Source organism: Balaenoptera ricei, chromosome 15 (genome assembly GCF_028023285.1).
Source record: "Balaenoptera ricei isolate mBalRic1 chromosome 15, mBalRic1.hap2, whole genome shotgun sequence".
In the NCBI taxonomy this organism is placed as follows: domain Eukaryota; kingdom Metazoa; phylum Chordata; class Mammalia; order Artiodactyla; family Balaenopteridae; genus Balaenoptera; species Balaenoptera ricei.
This window is the reverse complement of record NC_082653.1, coordinates 23,953,614-23,966,971: the sequence shown is the minus strand read 5'-3', so window position 1 is coordinate 23,966,971 and position 13,358 is coordinate 23,953,614. Positions and strand designations below refer to the sequence as shown.

The 13,358-nt window shown below is 47.8% G+C and overlaps 1 protein-coding gene across 1 annotated transcript in view; it reads right to left on the bottom strand.

The window, feature by feature from the left end:
* Positions 1-624: 624 nt before the first annotated feature.
* Positions 625-13,358, bottom strand: part of LOC132349492 (fer-1-like protein 4) — a 39,260-nt gene continuing 26,526 nt past the window's right edge. The window contains 12 exon segments of the mRNA XM_059897879.1: positions 625-968; positions 1,073-1,175; positions 1,263-1,301; positions 1,303-1,544; positions 2,097-2,252; positions 2,255-2,337; positions 2,575-2,673; positions 3,859-3,944; positions 4,477-4,637; positions 5,187-5,341; positions 5,764-5,934; positions 6,121-6,248. Of these exon segments, the coding sequence (XP_059753862.1) occupies positions 937-968; positions 1,073-1,175; positions 1,263-1,301; positions 1,303-1,544; positions 2,097-2,252; positions 2,255-2,337; positions 2,575-2,673; positions 3,859-3,944; positions 4,477-4,637; positions 5,187-5,341; positions 5,764-5,934; positions 6,121-6,248 (1,455 nt within the window). The 3' untranslated portion in view covers positions 625-936.

Genomic DNA, 13,358 nt, shown 5'->3' with positions numbered 1-13,358 from the left:
AGCGAGCTAGGATCCGTCAGGCCTAGGAAAGCTTTCTTTCCTTCTGGACGTGAGTATGGGGAGACGTGGGGTTGCTGCAGCCATCCCGCACTTCCGAGGAGAGAACCTGTCTGCAAATGAGCTTCCCCTGAGGACTGCAGCGCCAAGCTCAGGCAGAGAACCAGTCCTGGTGACTTTGTTTGAACCCTGAGACAAACAGCACCTGAAGCCAACCAACTCCTGGGAATTACAGCTGTGTAAGCCAATAAATTCCCTTTTTGCTTAAGCCAGCTTGGGTTGGGATTTCTACCACTTGTAGTCAGGTGTCCTAAGTGATCTGCCTGTTCTCAGGGTTGGTACAAGTTCACGGAGCACATAAAGGGTTTAGCTGTCATGGAACAGCAGAAGCCACAGCAGATCGGGTGAGAGGGACCCAGCCGCTGGCAGGAGCAGGGGCAGCAGGTGGGCTGCTCGAGGGCCTGACACCTCAGTGGCCAGGGCTCCTCGGCTGTGACCCCCCCCGCGGGGCCCTATTCTTCCTGGCAGCAGGGCCACGTGGGCAGCCTCCCATCCTGTGTATTCATTAGTGCAGAGAATCTCAGCACCCGAGGGCACCCAAGAACACATCTGTTCTCTGCGCCTAGTGTCATTTATTATCTGCAGTATGGGTTCAGGGGACAGAGTGGACACCCCGTAAGGTTTACACAGAGAAAGCAGGGAACGCCAGGATGGTTCCTGTTGGTGGGAAGGACACCAGGGGCAGGAGTTGAGGAGCTGGCATTATGGGATGAGTGTCCAAGGTCAGTTAGGGGCGGTGGAGGGGGCAGATGGTGACCTGGCTGATCAGGCCAGGCCTGGTGTAGAAGACAAGGAGCAAGACAGGGATCAGCGCCGCCAGCAGCTGCAGGATGCACCAGTACCGGCGCCAGATGAAGAAGACGGAAGTCCTCAGCGGGTTCACAAACCAGTTGAAGGAGGTTTTGGGGCGGCTGCGGGGAAGCAGGTGGTGTCGGAATGATGAGGAAGCCCCCCGGCTGCCCCCTCCCCCTTCCCCCAGGCTCTGGCCCCGCCTCCTGCACCGCACCGCCCGCACCCTTGGGCTTCTCCGAGGCCTCCGGCTCCTTGCGCCTTTTTCCCACTGGACGTTTCTCAGCCTCCTCCACCGTCAGCAGCTCAAACTCTGCCTCCACCTTCCCCTGGAAAAGGGGCGACGGAAACCAAGTTCTCAGGCCGGCTCAGGCCTGGCCCCTGCCTGGCCCGGTTCCTGGCCTGGCCGCACCCACCGTGAGGATGTAGACGTTGCCTCCTGAGCCTGAGAACTCATAAGTCTTCTGGCCGGCCCTTCCTCCTCTTCCTCCTCTTCTTCTTGCCATCCTGAGCCTCCTGCTGCTCCCGCTCCTCGTCCTCCGGCACCCGCAGCTTCACTACAGGCCACCAGCTCCGCAAGCGGCGGCAGCAGAACAGATTACACCTCGGTCCGGCCCCGTCCCGGACCAGCCACATGGAGCAGAGCTTGGGGCCCCGGGCTCCTCGTACCATGTCCGGTACCTGCAGCTCCAGGGATCCTGCAGGTCCAGAGCTCTCTGGGTTAGGCAGGAGCTCAAGGTCTATCTGAGCCAACCTCCCCTCCCTGAGAGTGACACCAAGGAAAGCCGAGCCCAGAGGTAGAAAGTGACAAGATGGCTGAGAGCATCTTGGGGGAGGGGCAGCACAGCGGGATTGTAAATCGGGAAATCCAAAGTTAGAATGTGGCGGTCAGGCCACAGCTATGGACCACACACCACAGCCCAAATGTCAGCAGGTTGTCAGACCCTGATGATACAGGGCCCAGGATGGGACCAGACTGCCAAAGCAGGGACTAAAGGCCATGGAGTCAGACTCCAGTGTAACCCGAGCTCAGGTCAAATTAGAGGACTTGAGTGGGAGGTTTGGGTGGAAATGGAGGTTATGGTGCTCAGAGCTGAATAAGTTCAGTAATTAAGCCAGAAAGCAGACCTAGAGTCTGAAATCCAGGATTGAGGATTGGGTTAGAGTAGGGAACCCAGGGCAGAGGGGACAGGGCAATGAGGGCAGAAATCGGGGCTAGGGGTTGAGGTAGGAGGGCAGCTAAGCGGTACCAAGGAAGTCGTTGGCGGAGATGCAGTCATAGTCCCAGACCTGCAGGACCAGCACAGACGGCTGCCGGAACTCAGCTTCCTCCAGGGCAAAGGGTCCAGGCTGGCAACGGACGCTCACCTCTCGCTCAGTGGGCAGGTAGTCAAAGCGGAACACAAGCGCCCGTTGAAGTTCCCCTCCCCTGTCAGAGAGTTGAAGTGAACGTCTGTCTCCTGCTTGTCGTGCTCCAGCCCCTTCACCCAGCTGGAGCCAGAGGAAAGGTGCAGGCGGAGGGGATGGGCATCCGTGCTGGATGGAGCCCAGAAACCGGCTCCTCACCCAGCCTGCCCCTCCACTCACCACCAGACTGGTCCCTCCACCCCGCTCCGGGCGCCATCGAGGGCCTAGGGGACAGGGCTCTGGCTCAGCCCAGGGCCCAAGCCCCTGTTCGAAATCTCACCTCAGTACACAGCCATGTGCCCTCTCGGCCTGTAGGCCTACCTTTTCACATAGATGTCACTCGACATCTCTCCAGTGAGTGGGTTTGCATCATCCAGAACTACATCCTCCGTGTTCCAGATGATGACTCTGAGCTCATAGCTGAGGGATGTATTGGGGGAGGGTTTTCAGACTCTCGAGAGGGGTCCTGGGAGGGGCTGCAGGAAGGACCTGGGCCAGGGCCACTGACACGCATTGAGCACCTGATGTGTGCCCAGCGGGTGATCAGGATGTCTGTGGTCCCTTGAAGGGACAGCCCCAGGTATCACCGACCGCCCCCACCCCCCCAGATGGCACCAGGAATGGTCTGCTGACCCAAGCTGGGCCAATGGGCTTCTCCCTCCCATAAATTTGGAATCAAGACCCTGAAAGGTTGACTCAAAAAGCATCAGATGCAGAGCTGGAGCCACCACAAGCCAAAGTGCTGTGCAAGCAGAGAGAGACAGTCTGCAGAGAGACACCAAGTGGGGATGACAGCACACAGCCCCTGGGGGACAGAAGGAAGGGCTGCAACATTCTTGATCCTACCCCAAATAGCCCTGTCCTTGTCTGTCATGAGGTTTCCTGGATATCTATTGTTTTCTTTTGCCCCGTATCAATTTCCCCTCACTTGTTGACAGCACTCTGATTTTCTTTTGGTGACTCCCACTCCACCCCCACTACTGTCAGTCTGTGTGATCCTGGCGGGGCAGACCAACCACTCTCTGGCTCCAGAGGTGAGTATATCACCTACGACGTCGCCCAGGACTGGCCAGTCAATGCATTACAGCTCCCTGATCACAAAGATTGGTTCAGGAATCAGCATTTGACCCAAGCTGGTCCAATGAGAGTCAGCTTGAGACTTTTGCTCTAACTGGGAAAGACGTGGTTTTTTTTTTCTGCTCAAGTAGTCCGGTTGGTAAGATGTAAGCCTCCACTGTTAAAAGCCACTTTGACCCCAGACTGCATAAGTCTCCATGAGAGTGACACCAAGGAAAGCAGAGCCCAGATGTAGAAAGTGACAGATTGCTGACATCTGAAGTGCACACACCCTCCACTCAGAGTAGCTCAGGTCAAAAGGCGGTTAACTGGTATTTGGACTCTTTCAGTTGCAAGTGACAGACACCCAACTCACAATGGCTTATGAAAAAAAAAAGGGAATTTAATGGCTCACCTACCTGAAGCCTGGATCAGCTCTGCCTGCTTCATGGGGGCCCTTGCACAGGTTTTCAGAGCGCCCTTATCCAAGATGTGGACTGTCCAAGATGTGCCCACCCCATGGGAGGACGGACCAGGACTCTCTCTTACCTGACTGGCTGCCGAGGCTTGATGTCAACTGGAGGTGGGGGAGGCACATCTCGGGGGAAGATGTCAATCCACATATGAAGGGATCCCTGGGGGCACAGGAAGAGGCTAAAGGGTCTTGCTGGGTCCCACCTCCCCTAACGGCCCTGTGGCCAGAGGCTGTGCCTTGCCCCAGTGGAGAGAAGAGCTGGGGTCAAGGGGGCAGATCCTGGGGTATGAGAATGAAGGTGGAGTCTGAACTGGGAATTCCAGGGTTGAGGTTAGCCTGAGGGTTCAGAGATGAGGCCCCAGAAGTGGAAGGTTGAGATCAAAAGTAAGATCTAGTGTTCCCAGGTCCAGATCCTAGGAATCTGGGGTAGAGGTCAGGTTGGGAGTGCCAGATCTGAGCCTTGGTGGCCCAGGGGTGGGGATTCTTCAGAACCAGAGTCCAGGGTGTGGGTATGGGGTCCAGGATGGAAGTCCAAGACTGGAGTGGGGATTTTGGGGACCAGGATCAGGAGCCAAAGTCAGAAGTGGCAGTGCCCAGGTGGAGGTCTTGGAGAAAGGGCATACTGGGGGCCCAGGTCCAGGACCAGGTGGGAGTCCTGGGGTTCCGGGGTTGGGTGCTGAGCCCTCCTTCACCTGCAGCAGCCCTGGGCTGCGGCGATGGTAGAGGGGCCGTGTTTCTACGTGCTCAGGTACCAGCTGGATCCCAAGCCCAGGCGTCTCCTGCCAGCGCCGCAGCACCAGCAATGCCTGGGCCTCCTCAGGGACCTCACTTGCCACCTTGGAGTCCCCACTACCTGCAACAAGAGGTGTGTGAGCTTGGGTTCCGCACAGTTCCCAACTCTCCTCCCTTCCTCCCCCTGCCCTCAATAGACGCTCTAGGCTGAGGCAGCTGCTGCATTGGACAAACCCATGGGCTGGGAGGGCAAGTCCATAATGCACAGAAAGCTCTAACAACTTTTGCCAGTGAAAAGCCAGCAGTCATGGGGACAGTGGGACTGGAGGGTTTGTGGCCTTTGTGCAGCCCTTGTTTAGAGAACAGACCACTGGCCATTTATGAAGCATGAGCTAAATTCTGCATCCATATTTTATGTTGTATGGGACCCCTGTGTCCCCAATTAGCTATGGCTCTGAGGGATTCACTAGGGCTCCCTGGAGATCTCACACTCACCAACAAAGACCATTTTCTCTCCACTATCATCCTTACTCAGCCAAAACTCACCTCCTCTGCTTGCAGAGGGAGGCGGGCTCTTTGTGGGGCACACTAGGCTGGGCACCAGGGTCCCCCTGTACCTTGTTCTTCCATCTTGCTCCCTCTGGACTGTGCAGCGGAGAGGGGCTGGTACCTGGGGGCAGGGTCTCTGGCGGTGTCAGAAAGAGTTTGCTGCCCACCTTGACAGCCCCGGCTCAGTATTCAGGTGGGGGGAGGCCACAGGGTAGGCACAGCACTGCCAGGATCTGTGAAGGCCGAAATGCGTCACGCCAGGCACTGTAGCCGTCCCTGCGGCAGAAAAGGAATGTGCCTCAGCTGGATCCAGCATATGAACGTACTTGGGCACAGGGTCAGGGATGGGTGCCCTTGAGGACTTGGGATCCAGGTTTGTAACCCCTCTGGGGGACAGGTTAGTTCTCGCTTATGGTAACGGTGAAAATCAAATATGCATGCCAGGTGCTCCTATGAAGGAGATACTGATATTACCCTTGTCTTTCAGATGAGGAAACTGAAGCTCAGGAAAGCCAAGTGACTTATTAGTTACAGGATCCCAACTCCCAAGCCCATTTCTTGACCACTAAGCTATAATGTCTTGGTCGCAGGGGAGTCCCCTTCTATGAAATCAAAGGATCTGGACAGACAGGTGGGATGCGAACTTGAATGTCTTTGGTCAGACTTAGAATGACTCCTGAGGGCCCTGTTGGACTCACACGTCATACTGGGACGCCAGCCCACAGTTCGCCCTGCGGTGGCTATAGAATCGGTTTTCCAGATCAGTGTGGGTCTCTCCGATGAGGTCATCAGAACCCACGAGGTCATGATCAAACACAGCCACGGGCAGCTCTGGCTCAGCAGGGAGAGAGATGCTGAGCTCTAGGACCCTGGCCAGGAGAGAGCATGATGAGAACACCTCCACACCCTAGAAGGTGGTCTTGTGAGGGGTAGGGGTGTGAGGGGACTCAACAGCTTCTGTCCATTCCCCCACAGCACACCAGCTGCCTGAGTGACAGCCACAGGGCGGGATGGCAAAGTTGCTCCCCATTCCCAAGCCCAGGGCCCAGCCTCACTCTCCAAAGATGGGGTTCAGCTGCTTGGGGATGTAGCGCTCCTTGGTGTCCAGCTGCTCCTGGCCAGCGCTCACCACCACATAGGGGTCTGCTTTGCTGTTGGCGTCCGCAGGAGCCAGGTTGGTAGCCTAGGGAGACAGTATGGGGTGGAAATGAAAGAAATGTCATTGTCATAACCCAAGGTGGCTCTTGCTGGACCTCATCTCCGATTGAGTGTAAACAGGAAGTTACCAGGGAGAGATCTTCCACCTCAAGGAGTTAGCTGAGAGGTTGGACAAGATGACTTTTATTTACTTTTAAATTAATTATTGAAATACTTAAGACATACAAATAAGTATAACAAAAGATATAATGAAACAGAAAATATGTGGAAAGATGTATACCCTTATACATCTTACTAGTCAATTTGTAACTTTCCATATTGTTTGACCTTCATTTTTTTACAATGAGCATATTTTACTTTTTATTCCTTTTTTTTTACTTTTTAAATTAAGAATATTTTAACTAAATAAAAAAATAATACAATGAGCATGTGTGTGCCCAGCTTCATAAATTAAATACTACCGACAAATGTCCCGAGTCCCCTGAGTCCCCTGAGTCCCCTGACCTGACTTAATTCCCTTTTCATCCCTGAAGTAGCCAGAACCCTTTATTTGGGGTTTCTCACTCACAGAAAAAAAAAGGAAAAATACTTTTACTACATATACATACGTCCCTAAGCAATATATAGCACTATATTGCATGGTTTAAACTATATGTAGTAAACTTACTTTTTCTGTTTTTGATAACTGTGTAATTAAGTAAATTCATAACTTATGCATAAATTACTGAAGTATAATTTATACACAGCAATATATTTTTAGTCTTTTTACACTCCTACCTGCCATGTATGAGAGTTCCAGTTGCTCCACATCTTTCACAACACTTGATATCGTCAAGTCTTTTTATTTTCATCAATCTAGCACTCGTGAAATTGTAGCTCATTGTGGTTTTAATTTGCATTTCCCTGCTGATGAAGCATGTTGAGCATCTTTGCATGTGCTTATTGGCCTTATATATATATTTGCTTTTGTGAAGTGACTGTTCAAATTTTTTGCTCCATTATTGAGTTTTAAATTTAAAAATATTACACTTTTAATTTCTCAACATTCTAACTGGGCCTTTAAACTTGCTGTTTATTTTTAATAGTCTCTTGTTCCTTGCTCATTTTAAATTCATTCTTTTATTTCTTTAAACATTTCATATATACTTATTTTACATTCTCTATCTAGTCATTCCAATATCAACGACCTTGGGGGTCTGAATGTGTTGTTATTTTTGCTAATTCTTACTCATGGTGGCTTTTTTTTTTAAACATCTTTATTGGTGTATAATTGCTTTACAGTGGTGTGTTCGTTTCTGCTTTATAACAAAGTGAATCAGCTATACACATACCTATATCCCCATATCTCCTCCCTCTTGCGTCTCCCTCCCACCCTCCCATGGTGGCTTTTTTCTTTGTATTTCAGTACTTTTTAATCATGATTCATATTTGGTTTAACTCATGCTGAGGGGCTGTTATGGGTGTTCTCTGCCGGAGAGAGCTTGTTTTCACTCCTGCCAGTTTCCTGGGCAAACTACCAACCTGCAGCCACTTTAAATTAAATCCTCCACTTGAGGTTTTGGAGATCACACAGATGGTGGGAACTCAGGCCCTGAACTGTATTAGAGCCACCTTGTGGTCATGGATGCTAGGGGAGACTTTTTCCCCTCTAACCAATGCCAAGTTTAAGACAGGCAAGTTTCCTTGGTGTCTCCTGCCCTGCAAGTTCCTATTTTTGTTCATCCTTATGCAGAGGGTGTAATTTTGGGGGCTCCACTTTATATAAGGCCGCTCAGTCAAACTCCTCCCCTAGGTAGCCCCAGGACTTCATCTTCTGTCCTCACTGCCTGTCAGCCATCCACGAGGAAGATGAGGTTTCCCAGGTCAGCAGTAAGTGTGGGGTGAAAGCCAGCTTTACCTAGGTCCCTGTTATTAACTATATTTTCTTATTTTCTCTAATCTTGATGCTCTGGTATCTGGAGCCATACTGACCTGGGAGAAACTGCACCTGCCAGGGCTACTAATTCCTAGAGTTAGCAAACAACACACCTCCCAGAGCACCTTTCATATACAAACCAACCAATCCAGAGCCCATACAACGTCCAAACACCTCCTCTATCTGGCTCTTATACTGCAGGAAGTAATATTCCTCTGCCCTAATCATCCTCAGGGCCAGGTTCCAGACAACTAGAGATAGTGAGACAGCCCCTGTACCCCAGAGCTCGCAGGAATTATTCAAACTAGCCAATCCAAAGCCTGCTTACACTGCCTTGCCCTGCCTTTCCTGCAGAAAACACAATAAAGGCTCTGGCCCTCACACTTCCCTTCCTCCTTCTGCCTCCGGACTGGCCCTCATGCTTCCCCGTGTGGCCCTGCAGGGTACAGCATGCACCACCACCCACCCCTGCCCCACAGAAAATTGAAACAAACAACAGACTATCTTTTCAATGGCAACCATCTCCTGATCTGTTGGCTTCACCAAACATGGAGAAAAACAAAATCCTGGGTACATTTTAAAGCAGTTCCTGCTTTTACTTTGGGTGTTTTTTTTTTTTCCACTCTAAAATCTCTTACTTTCTTGGAAGCTCAGCATTGTATTTAAAAGATTTTTTTAAATAAATTTATTTACTTATTTATATTTTATTTTTGGCTGCATTGGGTCTTCGTTGCTGTGCACGGACTTTCTCTAGTTGCGGCGAGCAGGGGCTACTCTTTGTTGTGGTGCATGGGCTTCTCATTGTGGTGGCTTCTCTTGTTGCAGAGCACAGGCTCTAGGCACGTGGGCTTCAGTAGTTGTGGCACACAGGCTTAGCTGCTCTGCAGCATGTGGGATCTTCCCGGACCAGGGTTCAAACCTGTGTCCCCTGCATTGGCAGGTGGATTCTTAACCACTGAGCCACCTCGGAAGTCCTAAAAGGTGGTTTTAACAGTATGAAGATTCCTCAAAAAACTAAAACTAGAGTTGCCATATGATCCAGCAATCCCACTCCTGGGCATATATCCTGAAAAAACTATAATTCAGAAAGATACAGGGAGGGCTTCCCTGGTGGCACAGTGGTTAAGAATCCGCCTGCCAATGCGGGGGACATGGGTTCAAGCCCCGGTCCGGGAAGATCCCACATGCTGTGGAGCAACTAAGCCCGTGTGCCACAACTACTGAGCCTGTGCACCTAGAGCCCATGCTCCACAACAAGAGAAGCCACCGCAATGAGAATCCTGTGCACTACAACGAAGAGTAGCTCCCACTCGCCACAACTAGAGAAAGTCCACGCGCAGCAATGAAGACCCAACGCAGCCAAAAATAAAATAAATAAAATTAATTAATTAAAAAAAAAAGATACAGGGAATTCCCTGGTGGTCCAGTGGTTAGGACTCTGCGCTTCCACTGTAGGGGGTACAGGTTCGATCCCTGGTCAGGGAAATAAGATCCTGCATGCCACACAGCACAGCCAAAAAAATAATAATAACAAGTAAATAAATAAATAAAATATAACCAAAAAAAGATACATGCACCCCTATGTTGATAGCAGCACTACTCATGATAGCCAAGACATGGAAGCAACCTAAATGTCCATCGACAGATGAATGGATAAAGAAGATGTGGTACATATATACAATGGAATAATACTCAGCCATAAAAAAGAATGAAATAATGCTATTTGCAGCAACAAGGATGGACCTAGAGATTATCATACTAAGTGAAATAAGTCAGAAAGAGAAAGACAAATACCATATGATATCACTTATATGTGGCATCTAAAATGACACAGATGAACTTATTTACAAAACAGACCCACAGACATAGAGAACAGACTTGTGGTTGCCAAGGGGGAGGGGCTTGGGGGAGGGATGGATTGGGAGTTGGGGATTAGCAGATGCAAACTATTATATATAGAATGGATACACAACAAGGTCCTACTTTATAGCACAGGGAACTATATTCAATATCCTGTGATAAACTATAATGGAAAAGAATATGAAAAAGAATATATATATGTATAACTGAGTCACTTTGATATACAGCAGAAATTAACACAACATTGTAAATCAACTACACTTCAGTAAATTTTTTAAAAATTTTTTTAAAAGATGTTTTTAAAATTTTATCCAGCATTTTTAGCTTTTGGTGAGTGATGCAAGCTTTAATTGTCGGGGTGTGCCCTTCCCCCTTGAGACACAGATTCTGCTGAGCCTGAACTCCGCTGAGTGCTGTCCTCTCCCTTTTCCCTCATGCATATGACTCCACCTGCACAGCTCTTGGAAGATCTTCCAGCCTTCCTGGTGGTTTGCAGTTTTAATGCTCTGATTTCACCATAATTGGAAGCTGGATTTTTTGTTAGTTGTTCTCTTTATTTTGGGGTGATTTTCAGGAAGAGGAAGGGGAAGCGCCCCACTGGTGCCACTTTCCACAAACTGGGAATCATTGAACTTGCTTACTTCATCCAAATTTCTGTTGGGAGATGTATCCTTGTGGATACATGTTACTGTAGTTTGTTCAATTTAACTGTAGTACCTGTTACATGACCGATACACACACACTCTCTCTCTCCTACTTCAGAACACTTTAGGTTATTTCTAAATTTTTTATTATTACAAATAACACTAGAATGAGCTATTCTTATCTGTTTCCTTATACACACATATGAGAATTTCTCTAAGATTATATCTAGAAGTATAATTACTGGTTATTGGTTATGAGAATCTTCCATTTAACTAAATATTGCCTAATTGTTATCTAAAGTTGTTACAGCAATTTATATTCTGTGGCAGGCAGAATAATCCATCCCCACAAGATGTCTAAGTACCCCTGAACCTATGAATATGTTACTTTACATGGTAAAAGGGACTTTCCAGATGTGATTAAATTAAGGATCACAAGGGACTTCCCTTGTGGCGCAGTGGTTGAGAATCCACCTGCTGATGCAGGGGACATGGGTTTGATCCCTACTCTGGGAAGATCCCACATGCCATGGAGCAACTAAGCCCATGCACCACAACTACTGAGCCTGTGCTCTAGAGCCCGCGAGCCACAACTACTGAGTCCATGTGCCACAACTACTGAAGCCTGCGCGCCTAGAGCCTGTGCTCCACAGCAAGAGAAGCCACCGCAATGAGAAGCCCGCGCACCGCAACAAAGAGTAGCCCCCGCTCGCGGCAACTAGAGAAAGCCCGTGCACAGCAACGAAGACCCAATGCAGCCAAAAATTAATTAATTAATTAATTAATTTTAAAAAATTAAGGATCACAAGATGAAGGAAGTAGCCTAGATTATCCAGGTGAGTCCAATATAATCACAAATGTTTTTATAAGTGAAAGAGGCAGACAGGAGAGTCAGAGAGAGTGATTTGAAGGTGCTGCTGCCTTTGAAGATGGAGGAAGAGGCCGTGAGCCAAGATACACAGGCCACCTCTAGAAGGTCAAAAAGACAAAGAAATGATAACTCTTCACAAGAGCCTGTGGAAGGAATGCAGCCCTGCCAACACCTTGACTTCAGCCCAGTAAGACCTATTTTGGACTTCTGCCCTTTAGAACTGTAAGATAATAGATTTATGTTCTTTAGGTCACCAAGTTTGTGGTAACTGGTCACAGCAGCAATAGAGAACATCCTCCCACCAGCACCGCTGCCCCAGCCCCTGTCTAATCTTGCCAATCAAAGGGAGGGAAATTGGTTTCTCATGGTTTCAATTATTTGCCTGACAGATTACAATTAAGGTGTAGGGTTTTTTTATATGTTTATTGGCCACTGGAGTTTCTTCTTCAGTCAACTGCCTTGTCATATTTTTTCTCAATTTTTCTTTTCTTTTTGTTTTGTCTGCTTCTTACAGATTTGTGGGAGTTACTTATACATACTGCAGACACTAGCCCTTTACTGATTATGCAGAGAGTAAACACCTGAGCCCAGTCTGTGTCCAGTCCATCATTTAATTTAAAGAGTTTATGGATGCTCAGAAGTTTAGTCTGAAGGTAGTTACATGTATCATTTTGTTCCTAATTTAGGAAAACTTACCCCCACACAAGATCATAAAGATATTTTAATATTTCCTTGCGGTTTTCCTTTTCATAATCAAATATTTGATTTAGCTGGATTTTTTGGTGGATGCTGTAAGTTAGAGTTTCATTTTATTTTTTTTCCACATAGATAATCCATTTTCATGGGACCACTTATAGAACAGTCCCATTTCCCCCCAAAATGATCTGCAGTGCCAACTCTGGTATAAGTTTCTATCTATGTCTGTTTTTTTTTTTCTTTTGGCCGTGCCAGGTGGCTCGCGTGATCTTAGTTCCCCGACCAGGAATCGAACCCGGGCCCCCAGCAGTGGAAGCACGGAATCCAAACCACTGGACCACCAGGGAATTTCCATCTGTGTCTGTTTTTTAAATTTCTACCCTGTTCCACTGGCCTAATCATCTATTCCCATGCCAAAACCACACTGTCTTAATTACCATAGCTATAATAATTCTTGTCTTCCTACATTGTTCTTCAAAATTGTCTTGACTATTCTTGGTGCTTCGTTCTTCCATAGAAATTTTTGAATTAGCTTGTTAATTACAGGGTAGCAACCCTTAGCCTTGTGCCTGGCTTATAGTGGACACTATACTGCTTGAATCCCATTCTCCCTTTCTTTCCACCCCTTAACTGTCCACACTTTTTAGGTAAACCATTCCCTTTAGTTTCTAGTTTATCCTTCCTGTATTTCTGGGGCACAAAGGAACAAACGTGTATTTTCTTGGATCTTCTTCCTTCTTACATGGAGAGTAGCACACTGTAGGTATTCTTTTGTACTCTGATTTTTTTCAGTTTATACTGTGTCCTGGAAATCACTTCGTATCAGTTGACAGAGATCTTCTTCATTTTATTTTACAGCTGCATAGTACTCTGTTGTACAGACATAGCATAGTTTATTCAAACCTTCTGCTATGTATGGGCATTTAATAAGATTTGATTTTTAATGGTCTTCCATCTTTAGAAATTTTATTTTATTATTTTCAAAACTGCCCAATTTTTATAGCCTTTTGTTCTCTGTGTGTGAAATCATTTTAAACTGTTTTAAACTGTGAAGTAATTTTAAGCTGTTTTATATTTCTAATATTTGAAAATTATAACATCCAAAGCCCTTAGAGATCTAATTCTCTTTTGTGTTGTGTCTTTCTGACA